Raw genomic sequence first — 20,838 nt, forward strand, 5'->3', positions numbered from 1 at the left:
CCCATCCCTCCCACCCCACCCCCCACTCCAGCAACCCTGTTTGTTTCCTGCAATTAAGAATTCCTCATATCAGTGAGATCATATGATACATGTCTTTCTCTGTTTGACTTATTTCACTCAACATAATACTCTCCAGTTCCAGCCCTGATGATCATTTTGTGATAAATATCCATTCATTATGTTTTACACCCAAAACTAATATATTGTTATATGTCAATTACATGTCAATTTAGAAAAAAGAGTCATTTCCTTCAAAAAATAGAACAAGCAGAAAATGGATTCTCTAACGGACTTCAGAATTGCGTGATTTGTCAGAGGTGATGATTTCCCCATAGCCACTCTATTGGGTTATCATCCTGGAGGATAAGCTACAGGATGCTTGGCAATATGGACAATGGGACTGACCCATTTTGGCAAAAAAACATTTTGTGTATTCCTGTATCTGCCAAAAATTGAAATCTGTATTCCCTATTCTTCATCTTTCCTTGCATTGTTCTTCTCACATCAGAAATGCCATTTTCCATTCTCTTCATTTACAAAAATCCCATTCATTCTTTTGGGGCCAATTTAGTACCTACTCCCTCCATGGAAGTAAAACATTAAAGTCTCAACATCTTACCCATATTTCTTTGGTAGCAAACAATTTAAATATAATGTCCAGGATACATGCTGTTCGAAGTGAAACAGCAACATCACCATAAAATCTTGCCTGTTTACAAAAGCCGAATGAACTAACTTGGGTGTTATTGACAGAAATTATTATATCATTAAAGCTAATGACATGGAAAATGGACAAGGTACTAAAATAACTCAATATGCTGTATACTTATTACTAAGAAGGAAAATCCTCCTGTATGGAAAACAATTAATAAAAATTTATAGATGAAATATCAAGTATCAGAAATATGGTCTTAAAACATTCATTTTTCAGTTTTTCTGATTATTGCTACCACTTGCTTTAGGCAGAAATAATAGCTATTGCATTACTGCTGGTTCAAAAATTAGGAATATATTTCCATTGAAATTGTTCACTGTTCTGTTTAAATATAAATTGTTTAGGCCAACAGGACGAGTATTTGCAAATATGTACTAGAAATAAGAACTATGCTATGTCATCAAGTCTTATTATAAACATATTAAGGCTTAAAAAAGTTACATTCTATAGCCATCATTTAAACTGTAATTTACCATTCACATGGATATAATTTTATTGAGATTATATGGAAGCAAACTTACTTTATTACAGATGATTTTACATCTTTTTAAGATTCACTTTATGTCTTTGAATGACTTTCCTAAGGATTTCCTCTTAAATGAAGTAAGATTAATAAAGACTGAAAGTCTACACTTTGTTGGGAGCAGACTGAGACTTCTGAAACTTTCATCTTCCAAAATATAAGATTAATAAAATTATTTTTCAGAGTAAGATAGCCCTCTCATGAAAGATTTGAATACAGTTTAGAAAATCACCTAAATTCACCAGGTTAAATTCAACACAAAGTCAGATATAGTCTATTTATGGATGAAATATCTCAAACTACTTTTCATGGTGGAATGAAAGGCACTTTTCAGAAGTATATTAAGGTTAGTGCATGTAATGATGTCATAATATTTCATGTAAGAGTTGTATCTTTCTACTCTGTGAGAAGTCAAGTAAGTTTTTATAAAAAAAAGCTCCTCCCCAGATTTGCAAAAATGAATACAAATTAGTTTTTGCAGTATTTCAGTATGTATATTTTGTAATCAGACTCAATTACATTAAATATTCTGTTGCAGTAAATTCCCATACTGCCTGCCAACATTTTTAAAAGCTTCTTTTCCTTCAGGAGAGGGCTTCAGAGGGGAAAATATGCTGAGGTTGAGTTGTGACCAAGACAAGGAGAGAAGGGACATTTCTGCTTGTGGGCATAGGAAGCAAAATTTAAAATAAACCGAGTTCCTTTATAACTCAGCTGTTGCTTGCAAAATTACCTGCATAATGCTCACATTCACTGAGGGAGATTGCTGTCATCACAGACTGTTAGACCATATATATCCAGGTCCTGATATAAACATCACCGCCAAAATCACATATATGCTGTAGGCATGACAGATGGCTCCTCCCACCTTACCTCTTATACTGTGTGTGTGTGTGTTTCTCTTGTTCCACAACAAAAGCATGATTCAGAAAGTATGGGCAATTTGCGGTAGGATGAAAAGACTGCATACCTGTCTATAATGGCGCACATGTCGATGCTGACATTCGCAAAACTCCCTGGCCTCCTCTGTGCCACTTCATATAAATTTACCAGTTGGTCATCCACTTGAATGAGCTGCATGCATCCTTGGAATGAAGGCTGAAGGACAGAGTGACTGGAGTTATTCATCTGGTTCAGAAAACCTGTGAGAGAGAAGAAGTGGGAAAGTTACATTCTATGTACAGCATGCTTCACTAAAATTCCTCCAGGTGTCTTCCCTGACTACAGCCATCCTGTCTCATTGATCCTTGTTGATGTAGTGTTCAATGTAGAAGAATGGAATCTTTTGAGAAAGCAGTATTATTTCTGGAGAAGAAGGAAGGGTTGAACCTAAGTAAATGTTTGTTTCTGGGGTCTACATTCCTCATATTTTCTCTGTGACATTTTCTTTCTCAGTCTGTCACATTGCTCTGTCCCTCTGCTCTTGAAGGCTCACTCCTACACTTCCTCACCCGACTCTCTCTTCAGAGATTAAAACATAAAACTTTAGACCTTTCCAAACTATCCCACCACCTTCCTTTTATGCCTTCAATATTTACTTCTATTTTCTTAATTCCCTAGAGCCCTGTTACTCAGATGTCAAGAAGCTAAACTATTATCGATTATGGTGGATTTCTTTTATGGATTAATGTCTAACTCAATCCAAAGAGATACTTGCATTACAAATGATTTCTCAATTTATAAAATCCAAAGAAACATTATAAAGAAATAAATTTAGGCAGAAGGCTCAGCTACCCGCCTCTGAATATCCATCTTATATACCTACTATGGTATAGGGAGCACAAATGATAAGAAATGAAACTAAAAAGAGAATGAATAGCAAGACAAGAAAAAAAAGAGCAAATACTAGAGGTTCTATTAGGGAACAGAAGATACATATACTAAGTTTAAAATCAGATATTAAAAATTTTATTGAAAAATAACTTTAAAATAGCAACACCAGTTACTTAAATTATGCCTTTTTAGTAGAAAAAAATGCATAATTCTTAGTATGTGTATTAAATCTGTAAGCCACAGGAAAAAAATATTTCTCTAACTCATTAAGTATCTCCAGAAAGTCTCAAAAAGCATCTACTTTTCATATTGTTCCTCACACCAAATTTATCTACCAGAGCAGATTTAAACTGTACTAGTTTGTCTGCTTAAAATTCTGAAGTTATTAAACATATTCATTTCAGTCTAATACTAATAGCTACAGAAAAAAAATTATACAGAATGGGGTGCAATCAAGATGTGTCATTAAGTTGATAAAAGTGAATTTCCAATAGAAAACTTCTCCAAAAAATTGACCATTAAGTGATTTTTTAAAAAACGTCCTATTTGACTAGTAATAGCAGTTTAGGACAATAGAAACCGTTCTTCTATTATTAATGGGTTATGATAATTAAAGTCTAGTAATAATCATTGGAATTCCCTTTAAGAGTTAATCACAGAGCTGTATATCATTTTCCATCAACACAGTACTTTGTAAAAACAGGATTCTACTTAAATTACTATCTTGACTTAAAAAACTATATATAAGGCTCTACTTCCAATGTCAAACATATGGCATGTGTATATTTTTCCCTAAGTCACATTTTTTTTCATTTGCATTAAGTTAGTCTCCTCAGAAAACTGCTGATCTTAGATAAGTCGCCCATTTAGACTAGTTGTATGCATACATATGATTTTCAATCTGTTTAATCAAGATAAAATTGAATGGAGTATAATGTCTAAACTTAGCAGAGAGAAAACATCCAGCTGTAACTTTATTGACTACTCTTAACAAGACGATCATTTGGTTCTGTTTTTTGAGTACTTGGGAGTCTCTAAATATCCACAGTAGCTTTGAAATATTTCAAAATGAGTCGATCTATTTGTGAGAACAAGACCTTCTCTGAAGCAAAGCAGCTGCGTAACACACAGATCACTATGAATTGGACATAATTAAGTTCATAAAACAAGACTTCATCAGTCACTCATAACAATGTTCCTGATAAATTCTGGAGTTTGAAACTGTCAAGTCCTTTCACTTTTCTACATGGGATACATTCTAGGCAAAGATAATTATAGGACAAACTACTATATATCGATTAAAAACTTAGGTTTTTTTTTTTTTTTTTTTCCTTTCCTTGCATTATCTTTAACATTTCCAAGAGGAAGCCCATTAATCCTTGCCTCTGGTACACCCTTTCCTACTCTCCTTCTACCCTGAATTAGCGCTGATTCTGGTCAGTGGATAACTATGAAGTGGTGGCTGTGTGTGACTTCTGATGCTAGTATCTGGCTTGGTCTCTGAGACTGCTAACTGATCATTCCATGAGCAGTCTTCTGGAAAAGCCCATGAGAGATAATAAATCATGGTTTCCAGCTATTAAATTTTGGGGTGATTTGTTTATGCAATAATGAATACTTAGTAATAAATTTGGGAGGGAATTGTAACAGAAACCTACAGATGTGACAGTAACCTAGGGATTGAGATGTACAAGTAAGTTGGACAGGCCTCACAAGGGCTGTGAGCAGAAGCCTGATGGCTCTTGAGGAGGTTGCCAGTAATGGCTTAAAGGAAAGTGAGGAATAAATGTGATTGGAAATGAGAGAAAACTGGATCCTGGCTATGCTGCAGTAGAAAGTTTAATAACATCATGATAATATGGGAAGGAAACATTATACTTAATGAATTGGGTAACCTAGCTAAGGACATTTCAGGCAGAGAATTCTGAACATCTTCTACTTATAGTAAAAGGGGAAAAAGAAGAGAGTAAAACTAAAGAAAAACCATTACATATGAAGAAAGCAGGACTTTATGGATTTGAAAATAAAGTATTTTATCAATTCTAGTCTCTCCAGATGGCCAACAATGCAAAAATTAAAGTCACCTGTGGGCAAAAATCAACTACCAATAAGACATAATGTAAAGATGGCAAAGAAGTGTGACTATGATATCCACCTTAAGACCTCCAAAATGTATTAAGTGGTGCCTCAAAGACCCATTCATTCAGACTAAAGAACTGCTAGACAGCTTATTGGTATGTCTTACAGATCCTCTGAGTTAACAACGTTAAGCGCATTTTTCCCTTAGCATGTCAGCAGAAGTCCAATATAAAAAAATAAAATAAAATAAAATAGCTTATCTTCATCAGATTCTGGATGTGGCTTTTGCTTAAAACAGAGTAATATTCATAGGAAACCCACAGATTTATAAGACAGCCGTACTTGTGGTAACACCATCAGCTTGGCCTGAAAGAGACAGAGATGGTACAGAAGGAAATTATGTCTTTAGACCCTAAACTACAGGCAGGAAATGATGCAGCTATAAACACAGGCTACTTTTTATATTAAAAGGAAGCATGGATCAGAGAGGTAGAACTGTGAACCAGAGGGCAGAGCCAAGACCCATGAAGAAGCACTTCCAGGAAATATTAGGAGTGAGCCCTAATCCAGGAATTACCAACATGCACCTGACTGGAATTTAGAACCACTGTGGACAAGTTTCCTTCTGTGTACCTCTTATTTCCCCCTTTTGAACCAGAAAGTCTAAAGTGGTTACTCTATGCCTATCTGACCATGATATGTTGAGTGTGTGGGTGGCACAAAACTTGTTCACAGGTCTTCAGATGAGAAGCTGTATTTAAATACCTTTCTTTGTTTTTAGAATTCCCTAGGAGCTTAATGTTGGTATGAACTTGACTCAGATGATGAGTTGCTGGATTCTGAGCAGACCCTCTAATGGAAGGAAGCTTTAAAGGGCCTTTGGAGGAAGTAAGTATACTTTTTCATGTGGAAGAGACATGAATCTTTGTGTTCCAGAGGGCAAACTATGGTAACCGACCTCCAAGATAGCCACACATCACTTCCTGCTATTCATACCCTGTGGGGTTCCCTCCCACACTGAATCAGTGCTGACTTGTGTGACAAACAGAACACTGCAGAAGTGACAGTGTGTCTGTGACTTTCAAGGCCTAGTAATAAAAGGCATTAGAGGCCTTTACATTGGTCTCTTGGATCACTGGCTCTGAGGCAGCCAGCCCCTAGGCCATGAGGAACCTCAAGCAGTCTACTGGAGAGGCGCCCATATGGAGAGGAAATGGGACCTCACTGCCAGCAGCAGCTTGCTAGCCATGTGAGTAAGCCATCTCAGACTAGTGCTTCCAATCCTAGTCAAGCCTTCAGATGACTGAGGCTGCAGGAAACATAAAGCTGCAACCTCATAAGAACTCCAAGAACTTCCCAGCCAAGCTGTTCCTGAATTACTGGCCCACAAAAAAGGAAGAGAGAATAAGCTCTTCCTGTGTTGAGCCACTAAATTTTGAGGTAGTTTTTATGCAGTAGTCGAGAACATACTGTTTTCTGCATTTGTTCCTCTACTGTACAAATATAATTTCAGTAAAAATACTAGTGTATCAGTCCCTGTGATACTTGCAGTGACCACTCTAAAGCTCAAGAATTAACCTACTTAGTAGATCAATAGCGGGAGTGTTTGGAGATAAAAATCTGCCGCTGGGATTCTCAGGGTCAGAAATGAATGGATAGAGAGTTAAACTTAATTGAAATTTGCCAAGTTAATAGAAAGATTATATAGAATGAGAAGATTAATTTTTGTTTGTTTTGGCTTAAAACTTTAAATATCTATGAATTTGGAATAAAAAATGCATTGTGTACACATGGGTTGTTACTGGGCTCCACGATCTGGCAGGGTGACACCCACACTAATTGTCACCTTGCAGACTCAACACCTCTCACTCCCAGTGAAATGGGAAACCTTTCCTCTTTGCAGGGTCGTTATAATTATGTAACCTAACTGGCACGTTGGAGATTTCTGTTTCAAGACTTCGCACATAAAAATGTCATACCTGATTTGAAGTCCACTCAGTATTTTATTATTCTTGCTGACAGAAGGTTTTAAAATTTTAATTCAGAAATACATCGTGAAAAACATGCTGATATTTGTTTTGACATTAAAACACCAATCGAAACTGTTGTAAGTTATCATGTGAACCTGATGGGACAGAAAAAGCAAACAATAGGCAACAGGGTAGAAATCGTACATGTCGAAAGCCACACCTGTATGAGGTTTCTCTATTGATACTTATTTTAAAGTTGGGAAGTTTGGGAAGTCAGAGAGAGGCTGGTGGGATGCGGTAAGGATGCTCAAAACACATTTAGATCTTCCTTCTAATATAATCTAGGATGATTGTGCAAAATGTCTACTCATCTCTGCTGTTTACCCAACCTGCCTGAATATTTCACACTGGTGGGGGCTGGAATCCAAGCCAGCAGGGTGTTCGAGCAGGCTGAGAGTGACTCCCTGGCGGCTGGTGCCTACCCAGCAAGAGCATCCTGGTAGCACACCCATCCAGCATGGCTGGGAGCGTGACTGCAATACAGGCTGATTGAGCAAATAAATAAATATACTGAGGACAGTGGGAGCAAGGTTCTCACTGTCAGGAAAGGAGGATACAAATGAAAAGTGTAAAATCTTGAATGATCTTGTCGTTTGGACTAGAATTTAATCTATCAGGGCGCCCTTGTGGTTTTCAGGATTATACAGATAGTTACAGAAATAAATCTAGCTGGAATGGTGTATGGGCTCAACATACAGATGGTTCCTACCATTCACTGGAGATGGTCTGGGGGCAGGGTTACCCCCAGACACAGTGAGTACCCCTATAGTTCAGATCTTAGTTTCTCTACTGAAATTATGTCTCTAGGACCTCCTGGAGAAATGGCTGATTCCAGAGCTGGATCAGGGAAAGTACAATGGGAGCCCGGAACATTTTATTGCACCAGAAAGTAAAGAAGTGCTCAGAATGGCTAAAATCAGAAAGACAAGAAATAACAGGTGTTGGTGAGGATGTGGAGAAAAAGGAACCATCATGCCCTGTTGGTAGGAATGTAAATTGGTGCAGCCACTGTGGAAAACAGTATGGAGGTTCCTCAAAAAATTAAAATTAGAAATATCATTAACTCCAGTAATTCCACTACTGGGTATTTACCCAAAGAAATCAAAAACACTAATTCAAAAAAGATATATGCACCGCTATTTTTATTGCAGCATTATAGATAACATATGGAAGCAACCTAAGTGCCCATCAATAGAAGAATGGATAAATAAGATGTATATAAGAAGAATATATAACATATATATACATATATATTACTCAGTCATAAAAAAGAATGAAATATTGCCATTTGCAACAACATGGATGGAACTAGAGGATATTATGCTAAGTGAAGTAAGTCAGTCAGAGAGACGAATACCATATGATTTCACTCATATGTGGAATTTAAGAAACAAAACAAGTGAATATTGGGGAAAAAAGAAAAAGAGAGACAAACCAAGAAACAGACTCTTAACTATAGAGAACAAACTGAGAGTTATTGGAGGGGAGGTGGGGGGGTAGGGGGATGGGTGAAACAGGTGATGGGGATTAAGGAGCGCCCTTGTGATGAGCACTGGGTGTCGTATGGAAGTGTTGAATCACTGCATTGTACATCTGAAACTAATATTATGCTGTATGTTAACTAACTAGAATTTAAATAAAAATTTGGAGAAAGAAAAATAATTATTTTTATTTATTTTTTTTAGGGGCAGAGGGGCAGAGTCAGAGGGAGAAAGAGAATCTTAAGCAGGCTCCTCACCTAGTGCTGAGCCCCACACAAAGCTTGATCTCACAATCCTGAGTTCATGACCTGAGCTGAAATCAGATGCTTAACCAACTGAGACACTCAGGCACCCCAACTGATTAATTAATTTTAAAAAAGTGAGATCTTGCCATTTGTGACAACATGGATGGACCTCAAGGGCATTATGATAAGTGAGATAAGTGAAGAAGACGAAAACCATATGATTTCACTTATATATGGAATCTAATAAACAAAGCAAATGGACAAACAGAAAAGCAGAAACAAGGCCGTAAGTACAGAGAACAAATTGATGGTTGTCAGAGGGGAAGGTTGTGGGAGGATGGGCAAAATGGGTGAAGGGGAGTGGGAGGTACAGGCTTCCAGTTATAAAATGAACGAGTCACAAGGATGAAAGGGACCCCATAGGAAATAGAGTTGGTGGTACTGTAACAGCTTTGTATGATGACATATGGTAGCTACACTTGTGGTGAGCACAGCATAAGGTACAGACTTGTCAAAATGCCGCACACCTGAAACTAATGTAACGTTGTGTGTCAACTATATTAAAAAAAAAAGTGTTCCAAGAATGACAGGGGTCACATCAGAATGACACAGGAGCCAGCCTCAAGTAGGTTTCCATTGCTCACATCTAGACAATTTAAGTACCAAATAAATAATTTGAGCATTAAAAAATATCTTGAGTATCAAAAGAAGGAAGGAATGGAGGGAGGGAGAAATTTATACATATATCTCATTGAAAAACATAGGAATCTATGAGTCCACCCACATAAAGATGAGTAATTAAATGGAAAGAAAAGGAATCTGTTTCTATAGCACTATCCTAACTAATAAATGTAAAAAGCATACTGGAATTAGAAAGTCACCATTTGGCAACAATCACAATAGTAATTAAATCAGGCAAGAACTGTCAATGGATACTCAAATGCGTGGGTGAAAGTTAGATGAGGAACAAAGAAACTCTCTAAGTGTCTCCCTAAAAACGTATTACTTTCAAAGGGGAAAGCAGTCATTTTGCAGCAGGGAACAGGGGAGACCTCTCTGTAATCAAGTGATCCAATTTATCACCACCAGTCACGGGACTGATGGACATATGGGTCCCTGATAGGAAGCAATGAGAAGCCCAGAGCATTGTCTAGTGGTCCATCTGCCCCAGATGCACAATGTAGGTGTAGTCACGGAAACATCTGACCCAGGGGAGGTCTTTAGGAATGATAAGGCTGTGGAAGTCTAGAAACAGCGGACGATCGGATTCCTATTAGCAGACACTGCAAAGGCAGGAACAAAGATGTGACGTGTGACCGCAGCTGGGGTCTTTCTGCTACACAGGACGTTACTGGATGGGGTAATGTAATGAGGTCTCTGGGTGAAAGTTATACTGGTGGCTTTTGTGCTCTTCCTGGAATTTTTTTTTTTCAAGTTTTAAATGGTCTGAAAATAACTTTTTTAAAAGCTGATGTTCCAGCTAACATGAAATGGTGGTTTATGCTAAAAACTCTGCTATTCAAGAACCTATTTTAGATGAAATTATCTCCCAGTAAAATGAAATTATCCTGTCTCCATTTCCCCATGTCCTACTTACTCTTTCCACCACTTTAATCTGCATTCAGTGCCCAGGGATTGTCACTGAGACTGCTCTTCCTAATTTCAGTGATTTTCCTGTAACTAAAGGACACCTTTAGCTAGACCCCTTAGTGGGGTCTGACCCTTGATCCTCATATACTGATACTCTGTGTTATCAAACCGGGAAGACTTCTGTGGTCTTAAAAGATGAAATGTTCTGACTCCTACCTCCCACCCCAACTTCAGTGCATACCCCTCTCAGCCAGATTTAGACCTAAAGAGTTTCTAAATCCTACAAATATCAGGACACATGAAACCACTAAGAACAACTTTCAAGATTTAAAAATTAAAATACTATTAATTAAACCATTAAATAAATATAAGAAAATTCTACAAAATAATGATGTACTATATGTTGACTAATTGAAGATAATTAAAAAAAAGAAAAAATTCTACAAAAGTTTGATTTTTTTCCTCAAAATATACTTTCATTGTAAGTAAATTTATCATAATTAGAATGGGTCTGTCATACTTTTGTGGGCCCAAATTGCTAGTTCCCTAATTACATGCTTAAGATGGCTGTCCTTGATCACAGTGTTTCAGCCTCCCCATTCTTGCGTCTGTGCCTCAGGAAAAACAAGCCCTTTCTGCCTCGAATTTTCTTTTTCATCACATTTTTCATGGCTGACTTATTCTTATGATTCAGGTCAGCTCACGTGTCACCTTTTGAGAAGGACCTTCCAAGACTAATGTATTTAAAATTATTCTATTAATTTCCTCATTCTAGTTCTTCAGCTACTTGTTTCTTATCACAGATGTTGTCAAAATTTCTAATTATCTGGATTGGTTTATTTAAAATATTTACTTCCATAAGAGTGTATGTGTGTGTTTCTCCTCTTTCAGTGTATTTTGTGGTATCAGTAATACTGTCCTGCTTCTCTATTAATTTATTAAAAAAAAAAACCATATTTGTTAAGGAAGACTCACATGCCATAAAGCTCACCACCCTACCTATCTTGGAATTATCCATGGCGGGGTACATGGGAGACGTTCAAGATACAAGGTGTCTGTTATAAAGTTTGGAAACAAATTATTGTTGAATAGATTGAAGGTATACTTTACAACATAATATATATGGACTTCTCTGCATTTGCTAGATGAATGATAAGGGAATGGATGTTTGGATTTTCATTCTGGAATGAGGGGATGTTTAACCTTTCCTCTTCACGTCCTTCCAGGTCTCTGCTGCAGGACTTCATTGGCCGCCAGTTAGGTAACACTCCTGCCTCTTAGCACTCTGCCCACTTTACCCAATCTATTTTCCTTCATAACATTTATTGTCATCTGATATGCTGTCTGAGTGTTTACTGCCATTTCTACTGTCAGTAGAACACAAATGCCACAAGACTTTGAATCCTGCTGGAGCTCAACAACTGTCTGTTGGAGGAGCAAACAATGAAGGATTGTGAGCAAGAAAATGACTTGATCATTATGTGTCATGCTATTCTCTCTCTGGCGGAAATGAGAATGGGCTGGCAGAGGGGAAACCTGAAGTAGGGACTGTCTTATAAAAGAGACGCCGGAGAAGTTCCAAATTTTTTTTTTTTAAGTTTTTATTTATTTATTTGTGGGACAGAGAGAGAGAGCACTCGCGCTCGAGTTGGGGGGGGTGGTGGAAGAGGGAGAAGCAGACTTCCCGCTGGGCAGGGAGCCCGATGACCTGGGGCTCAATCCCAGGACCTGAGCCGAAGGCAGACACTTAACCAAATGAGCCACCTAGGCACACCAGAAATTCCAAATTCTGATCTAGAATATGTCATAAAAGCTAACCTAGAGGAAATAGATGAAAGATATTTCACAGGAAAATATGGCAGAACTGGCTGATGCACTGGAAACAGGGAGTACACAAGACAGTGACAACTAGAAGGACTCTCAGATTTCTGGTTGAGCAACTAAATGAATGCTTTTGCCTCACCCAATGGAGGAGACGCAGGAAGAGCATTCGGTCTTTAGTAGGTAGGATGAAAGGGGACAGGAGAAAGTGTGGTGGGTGGGTTTTGACAAGCTCAAAGCTGAACTTTTCAAGTCTGAAGTAGCCGGGGGATATCCAAGATAAAATGTTCAATCTACAGGTTAATATTAATGTCTGCATATCGGGAGAGAGATCAGAGTTTGAAAAAGATTTGGGAGTAATTATGCTCTGGAGGTGGAAGAAACTGCATGAAGAAATTGCATAATGCACTAATCAAAGAAACCTTTAAGTTTGGACTCTAGAAATCATCTACACATCAGGGGTAGGATCAGAAAAATAAACCAGTGAAGAAAAATGAGAAAGAGGTAAAAGAAAAACCAAGAAGAAATGATATCAATGAAGTGAAGGAATGGTCATCAGCATCACTGGTGAGTGGGAAAGATCACAGAATCGAGTTATATAAAGACTGAGAGTTTGACCTGGTTTTACCATTTAGGCCAGTGGGAAATATGGGGGAGCTATAGAGGTGGGTGTGAATAATAAATTGCAGTGCTGAAGGAGAACATGAGAAGTGGGCAAGAGACTGTAGTGATTCTAGCTTTATTATAAAATAGTGGTGGTACTAGGGAAAGGCTAATTTCTTTGGAGACAATTTTTTAGCTAATTTTAATTATGTAAATTATTTAATATAATCTGTTGACTTTTTCAAATTTAGTATGTTATTTACATTTATTACATGTATGTTTATTTTCTGCCTTTTATAATGGATGAGTAGAAGATACAAGGCTAGGGATTTTGTCTCTATCACTTTTTGACCATGGGTAAATTAATTAAATGCTCTGTTCCTTGTTTCTTTATTTATAAAATAGAGAAAATTTTAAAACTCTAGTGCAGGAGGTTGTTGTGAATAATTAATTAGAACATACACATGAAGTAAGTGCCTAGAAAACTGTAGTCCATGGTATATACCAGAGATCTAGAAATTATCATCATCATCATTTTTATTATTCCAAATGGCTCAAATTATTTCAATCATTTTTGTATTTATTAAAGACCCAAAACCACATTATTTTTGTCCTCAATAATATTAAAATCTCATCAGGAAGGTAAGTTCAGAAACATGAATATATTTGTATTAAATAATGTCACTACTTATCCATATGAGTACATAAAATGCAAATACTTGAAGAGTTTGAGAAGCCATTCTTTCTTCTTGAATATTTCCTTCCTTGGCTAACACCATCCAGGGCTTTCTTTGTACTTTTCTAGCAATATCATTTCAATCTCCATTACTGATTTCTTGTCTTCTACCTAATGTATAAATGTAGGAGTCTGTCAAAGTTTGTCCTGGGCTAGGTCTGTTTTCTTGGAAGTCTCTGTATAAAAATGGTCCTCTCCAAAAAATGTGCAGAAGACCTCAATATACATTTTTCCAAAGAAAACATACAAATGGCCAATGGACACATGAAAAGATGCTCAACAGCACTAATCATGAAGGAAATGCAAATCAAAACTGTGATGAGATATCACCTTATACTTGTCAGAATGGCTAGAATTAAAGGACAAGAAACAAGTGTTGGCGAGGATGTGGAGAAAAAGGAACCCTTATGCCCTGTTGTTGGGAATGCAAACTGGTGCAGCCACTGTGGAAATCAATATGGAGGTTCCTCAAAAAATTAAAAATAGAAATACCATATGATCCAGTAACTCCTTACTGGGTGTTTACCCAAAGAAAACAAAACACTAAATTCAAAAAGATATATTCACCCCTATGTTTATTGCAGCATTATTTACAATGGCCATGATACAGAAGCAACCCAAGTGTCCACTGACAGATGAATGGATTAAGATGTGGTACACACACATACACACACACACACAATGGATTATTACTCAGCCATAAAAAAGAGAATGAGATCTTGCCATCTGCAACAACATGGATAGACCTGGAAGGTATAATGCTAAGTGAAATAAGTCAGAGAGAAAAAGACAAATACAATATGATTTCACTCCTATGTGGAATTTGAGAATCAAAACAAAAACAAAAAACAACCGAACAAACAAAAAGGAGACAAACAAAAAGACTCTCAAACACAGAGAACAAACTGGTGGTTGGCAGAGGGGAGGTGGGTGGAGGGATGGGTACAATAGATAAAAGGGATTAAGAGTACACTTATTGTGATGAGCAATGAGAATTGTTGAATCACTATAGTGAACACCTGAAACTAATATAACACTGTATGTTAACTACACTTCAGTCAAAAAAAAAAAGGGAAAAAATGGTCCTAACAAACCCATTGCTTCAACTACCTACTATACGAATATGATATCTCCATTTCAGGTTTTTCCTCTGAGCTCAGAATTGACGTATCCAGAAGCTTCTTAAAGTTCTCCATTCCAATGTGTCACACATGTTCAAAACTCAAGATATATTGTTCTTGATCCCAGTTGGTATTCTAACATCATCCCTATCTATATTGGTGGTCACTCAAAAAGTCTTCACTGCACTTTCATCTAAGAAGTTGCACATACTAAACAACCAGAGTCATCCCTGGCACCTCCATCCTCACTCCCTGAAATGCATCATGTCAATCACATTGTTTCAGCCTCCCCTTTTAAATAATCCTCTCAGTCAGATTCTGCACCATATGAGCCCTATCATAGCTTCTCCACCACCCATCTCCAGCATGAAGCCCAAGTGATCGCTATTAAAAATATTAGTCTGATCATGTTACAACCTGATCAGGAGTCTTTTATTTATTTGATAAAATGAATTAACAGGATATAAAATAGAACTTCCAAGTCTTTCTTTCCCTCTAATGTTCCAGTTTTCTAAATGCAAAATATATTTGTAATGATTTGCAAAATATGGTGTCATATATTAAGGAATTTTTTTTTAAAAAGAGAGGGGGAGGGGCAGAGAGAGATGGAGAAAGAATCTTAAGCAGGCCCCATGCCAAGCAAGGAGCCCAACGTGGGGCTCGATCTCACAAACCTGAGATCATGACCTGAGCCGAAATCAAGAGTTGGATGCTTAACTGACTGAGCCACCCAGGTGCCTGAAAATATTTATTTTTCAAAATGCACTTACTAGCTTGATTTATTTAATTAAAATTAATTTGATATAATTTATTAGACCACTTAGGTAGCTAGAATAATTTTGAATACGTATAATTTAGAATACTAAAACCTTATAAAAGCCTTAGTATATTATAAACCTTAGTGTAAACCTTATTTTTATTATAAACCTTAGTATATTATAAAAAGTTAATATTTATAAAAGATTCATTGCCTTGGCGGATCAATTATTTCTAAATAAAATTATCTGTGGATCTACCCTCCTATCCTCATGTAATAATCATAAGATATGTTAACTGTGTTTATAACAATTAGCTTAAATCTAAAAGATACTGGACATATGTCTGAGTGTCTTTTAAAAGTAATGAAGAAAATTGTAAGACCATAGAGAATAAAAGCAAACCAGAAAAACAGACTAAATATCTTGACAAATTGGGATAGTTATCAATTTGCAAATCAAATTGTACAATATGATTTAAAAAGCCATAGCTGCCCAGGGGCAACCATAAAAAGAAGTTCAGAATTACCAAACTGAATAATTTGGCTCTTTTATGTCTTTTAAAAAATGTGAAGTGGTTTTTATTTAAAACTTAGTTGTGTATTCATACATAGCAAGAGTGCAAAATACAAAATCAAAGACTTACATTTGATAACCTTAATTTCTTATGACCATAGCCTGCCAGTGTATCTAATACATAAAATAGATACATTCATACTTTCACAAAATAAAATAATATTGTCTTCTTGATTCTTCTTCAAAAGTATAAGCAGTTTGTTATTTACTATGGAAGAATGCAATATTTTGTCAAATACAATCCTAGTAGGAGTATGGGCTGCAGAATAGCAGAACTAGTTGGAATCCCAGCCCTGCTTTATATTAGTTATGTAGTTATGTGTCCTTGACTAGGTCACCTATCTGATCCTTTTCTTTTTTCATTTACTATTTTTTAATAAAACTGTTGATACTTAATGTGTAAAACATGATGTTTAATATACATATGCATAGTGAAATGATTACTACAGTCAAGCTAATTAACATATCCACTCCTCACATAGTTACCATTTTTTGTGTGTGGTGAGAGCACTTGAAATTTATTCTCTTAGCAAATTTCATCAACAAAATATGAAGTCAGTTTGAAGGCAAAATACTTTGAGAATGTCTCAAATTTCACTAACCCTATATTCTCCAATAATATTTCTCCCCAAATGCTGACATTTATTCTGAGTTTTTAAAAAATGACTCATTGCATATGAAAACATTTGTAAAATTTTTACTATATCTCTTTTTATCATAATATAAATTCTCTACTATGAGATCATTTATTTAACAATATTTGACATTCAATAATATTTGTAGAATATTATAGAATATTTAGGAAAAAGACAGAAATAATAACCTCTAGCAAATTCCATTTCCTATGATGTAGCAATGTGAAAAGCCTGAAACTTTTCCAGTTCAAAAAACCTAGAAATGCTAGATAAAAATGTAACACACATCCTTTAAATTATATATCTAAGCATCCAATACAGTAGGAGAAATTTTCAGGAGTCAAAGAAAAAGAAAAAGCTGAAATTCAGGGTGCCAGATGATTCTGAGCTATTGGAATTCAGAAGCTATTTGCTAATCTTTGTAATGCAGAGGTTTGGATTTTAAAGGCCAAGCAGAATTAAAAATCAAGTGTTGGACCTGTGCAAAAATAGGACCCCCCCATCAACCCAACACCACCACCACATAAAGCCTGAAAATGCTTAAATCTCAGTAGAAGTAGATACTGGAGAAAAATTTACTAGTCAGCAAAGAAAGATGACAAGGAAATTTGACTCTTTTCCTAGCCTATAGAAAGAAAAAAACTATAGGAAAAAAAAAAACTTTCTGAGAATTCATAAACCACAGGCTTGCTCAACAAAATTGTGGCTTTCAAATTTACAGGAACGATAGGATGTAAGCCCCAAGCCAAGAAATTAAAATAGAAAAAAATGGTCTCAAGCTGCTATCATTTGAAAGGAGTCTAAATCTTCTCTGGACTGACTCTAGAATTACAGGATTGCTGAAGAAAAAAACCTGAGAAATTTAAACTCAAAATCCAAAGATACAAAACATAAAACAAACATAATGAACAAGATTCAGCAGAAATATCACATAAAAAAATCTGGTCTCCATGAATTTCAGATTTTAGGATTGGGAATATGGTAAGACATTAAAAATAATTAAAGAAATAAAAAGTGGAATCAAATATGTAAGAAAGGAATAAGGTAATATTAAAAGGAACCAGTCAGATTTGACAAATAAGCAAATAGATCCTCCAGGAATTAATATAGTATTAATATTAAAAATTAATTAGTTGCATTAAGCACATGAGACAAAGTTATAGAATGTATTTGTAAAATGAAAGATAGATTGGTTACCCAGTATGTAGTCCTGAAATGAAAAGTGATCAAAAATATTAAATACAAATTTTAAAATGTGGAGCATGGAAATACGGTCTAACATATATTTGATTACAATTTCAGGAGAGAAAAGAGAGAATGATGAAAGAATTCAAAGATATAATGCCTGAGAGTTTCCAGAACTGATGAAAAATTCAGATTCAAAGAGGACAATAATTCCCCCCAAATTTTTTTAAAAATAAATCTAATAGACACAGAATAATGTAAAATCATATCACCTAGGAGCATAACGGTAGCAAGACAGAAAACAGAGGAGTCCTAAAGTAGATAGGAAACTTCTTAATGAGGGAAAACGGAAGGTGGAATGCAGCAGAACATATTCAAAGTGCTGAAAAAAAAAATAAAATTCCAATCCAGAATTGTATATCAAGCTAAATTATCAAACAAGAGAAAAAGTGAAATTAAAACATTTTCAGGCAAAGAAAAATTAAAGCAAGTTACTATCAACAGACCCCCATTAAAAATCATCAAAACTAGAGGATGTGTGTCAAGGAGAAAGGAACTAAGTCCAAAAAGAAAATAAATACAGGAAGGTATGGTACGAGGGGGAAAAAAATGGCAAACATGGGAAAATCTAAAAATACATCAACTACATAAAAATAAAATTATAAAAATGATAATACTGAAGTTAAAGACGAGGTAGAACTAAAATGTAGGACCAAAGTAGGCTATAGGATGGCAGAGGATGAAAAATTACATTATGTCAAGTGTTCTGGACTGTATCGTGTCTCCCAAAATTCTTATGTTAAAGCTTCGACCTCCAATGTGACTATATTTAGAGATAGGGTGTTTAGGGAGGTAATAAAGGTTAAATGAGGTCATAAGGGTGGGCCCTAATCCCATAGGACTGGTGTCCTTATAAGGAGAGGAAGGGACCCAGAGATCAATCTCTCCCCCTGAGTGCTCTGAAGAAAGGTCATGTGAGGAGGTGGCCACAAGGCAGCCATCCTTCCAGCTAGAAAGAGAGGCCTTACCAGAAACCAACCCTGGCATGTTGATCTTTGACTTCAGGCCTCCAGAAGTGTGAAAAAATACTTCTGTTGCTTAAGCCACTGAGTCTGTTATGGTATTCTGCTGTGGTAGCCTCAGCAGACTAATAAACCAAATTTCTCTCATAGTTTAGAAGAAAGATCAAGATGTTATGTTACTTTTGAATTTTATAAATCCTCACGAAAAAATTATAAAGATAATCCCCAAATTGAAAATATGGAGTATGCAATTTTACATTGGGGGACATATATATCTTTTAAAATATTTAATCAAGCAAAAGGAAGAATAAAAATCACATAGAAAAAGCAGAAGCAAAAAACAAAACAAGATGGTAGAAATATATCCAAGTATCACAATAGCTAAAATTGATTTTCACAACACTGAACATCACACTGAACAGAGGTTGTACCAGTGGATTTTTTTTTTTAATCCAACCATATTCTAATTCAAAGAAGCACAACTGAAACACAGGAACCAAGAAAAGTTGAAGGTAAAAGAATTCAAAAAGATAAGCAAGGCAAATACAAATGTTTAAGTAGCTGGTGGATCTGATGATATACTACCTTAGTGACAGAGTCCCAAAATATTGATATAATTTATAATATCAACATTGGTATTAATATGTGGAGAAGTACAGTCTCCAGAGCAAGCTCTGAGTCGAATCTTGCTTATTCCAGGTTACCAATTATATGTTTCACTAAATGACTTAAAACTGTGCCTTACAGTGTTTCCTCATCTCTAAAATAGAGGAAAACAATAGTATCTATCTCATAGTGTCATTTTGAGAATGAAGTGAGTGCACATAAATTATTAAGCAAATGGTCTGACACACAGAAATAATGCTCACTGTCCCTGAGGAGGATGAAGTGGTAAAAATATATTTTAAGATAAAACCAAAAACAAACCAAGAAAAAAGGCACCATTAGGGATAAGAAAGGTTAGTATATAACAAACATAAAATTCACTAAACAGTTATAAATATTCTAAATACATAATATTCAAATAGACAAAATTTTTAAGAAATTCAGGCATCATTTCCTCAAGAAAACCTCCCTGATGACTGCCCCCTTACCCCAAATTCTAGGTCCATCCCCTAAGTGCCTCAGGAACACTCGGTGCATAAATTATACCATAGCCTCCTATCACACTCAGTATAGTTCTTCGTTTCTCACTTCTCCCCTACCAAGTGCCTGCAAGCTGGAGCTACCATCTGTATTCTCAGGACCAAGTCACAAGCAAGATACAGAGTAACCATCCAAAATATGGATGTTTGATGATTAATAAATAAATGTCTCTGAAAGAGGGAATTTAACAGACACAACTTTTAAGATTTCTCAAAACAAACGAAACCTCCTCATCCTCTGTAGGAAAACTCCACACATTATCATGTTTCTTCCCTCCCACACATATATCTTCACCCCCAGTATCATGCAGACTGTCTATGTGTATATATTTCTGTGGAAGAGGATACAAGTATTCGTCAATTTCTCATAAATATCTATGAATCACAAACATCTAAGAACTCCTGTTGCAGGGGACTTGATAAATGGAGCACGGTTCTCCTTCTTCTGTCTCTGAAAATTCACCAAATAACAAGATCGATAACAAAGCAGAAACTTTGCAATGTCAGAGAAATTGGAGTGCATGATGGGTGAGAAATTTCAACAGAGTTTTAAAGATAATGAAGTAGATGAGGAGTGAAAACAGAGCTGGCAAAAGGGGAAAATGTGTCTTTGTGCACCTGTGGAGACGTGAACCAGGCTGCACGCTGACGCCCTGAAAGGCTCAAAATCCCAATGGACAGGGTGTCAGGAAAGAGGGCACCCCCCCCAACAAGATTGCCAGAGTGATATTCGGAGAAGCTGCAACTGGGAATGTCAGTGAATCGGGTCATTGCGGGGAGAAGGTGCGAAGTGGCGACCGTGG

The 20,838-nt window shown here is 36.2% G+C and overlaps 1 protein-coding gene across 1 annotated transcript in view; it reads right to left on the reverse strand.

The window, feature by feature from the left end:
• Nucleotides 1–20,838, reverse strand: part of CNTNAP2 (contactin associated protein 2) — a 1,739,191-nt gene that overhangs the window by 739,304 nt on the left and 979,049 nt on the right. Inside the window, exon 10 of the mRNA XM_081799929.1 lies at nt 2,209–2,380. Within this exon, the coding sequence (XP_081656055.1) occupies nt 2,209–2,380 (172 nt within the window). The remainder of the gene's footprint in view (nt 1–2,208; nt 2,381–20,838) is intronic.

Source organism: Leptonychotes weddellii, chromosome 12 (assembly GCF_054177405.1).
Source record: "Leptonychotes weddellii isolate Sample4059 chromosome 12, ASM5417740v2, whole genome shotgun sequence".
NCBI lineage: Eukaryota > Metazoa > Chordata > Mammalia > Carnivora > Phocidae > Leptonychotes > Leptonychotes weddellii.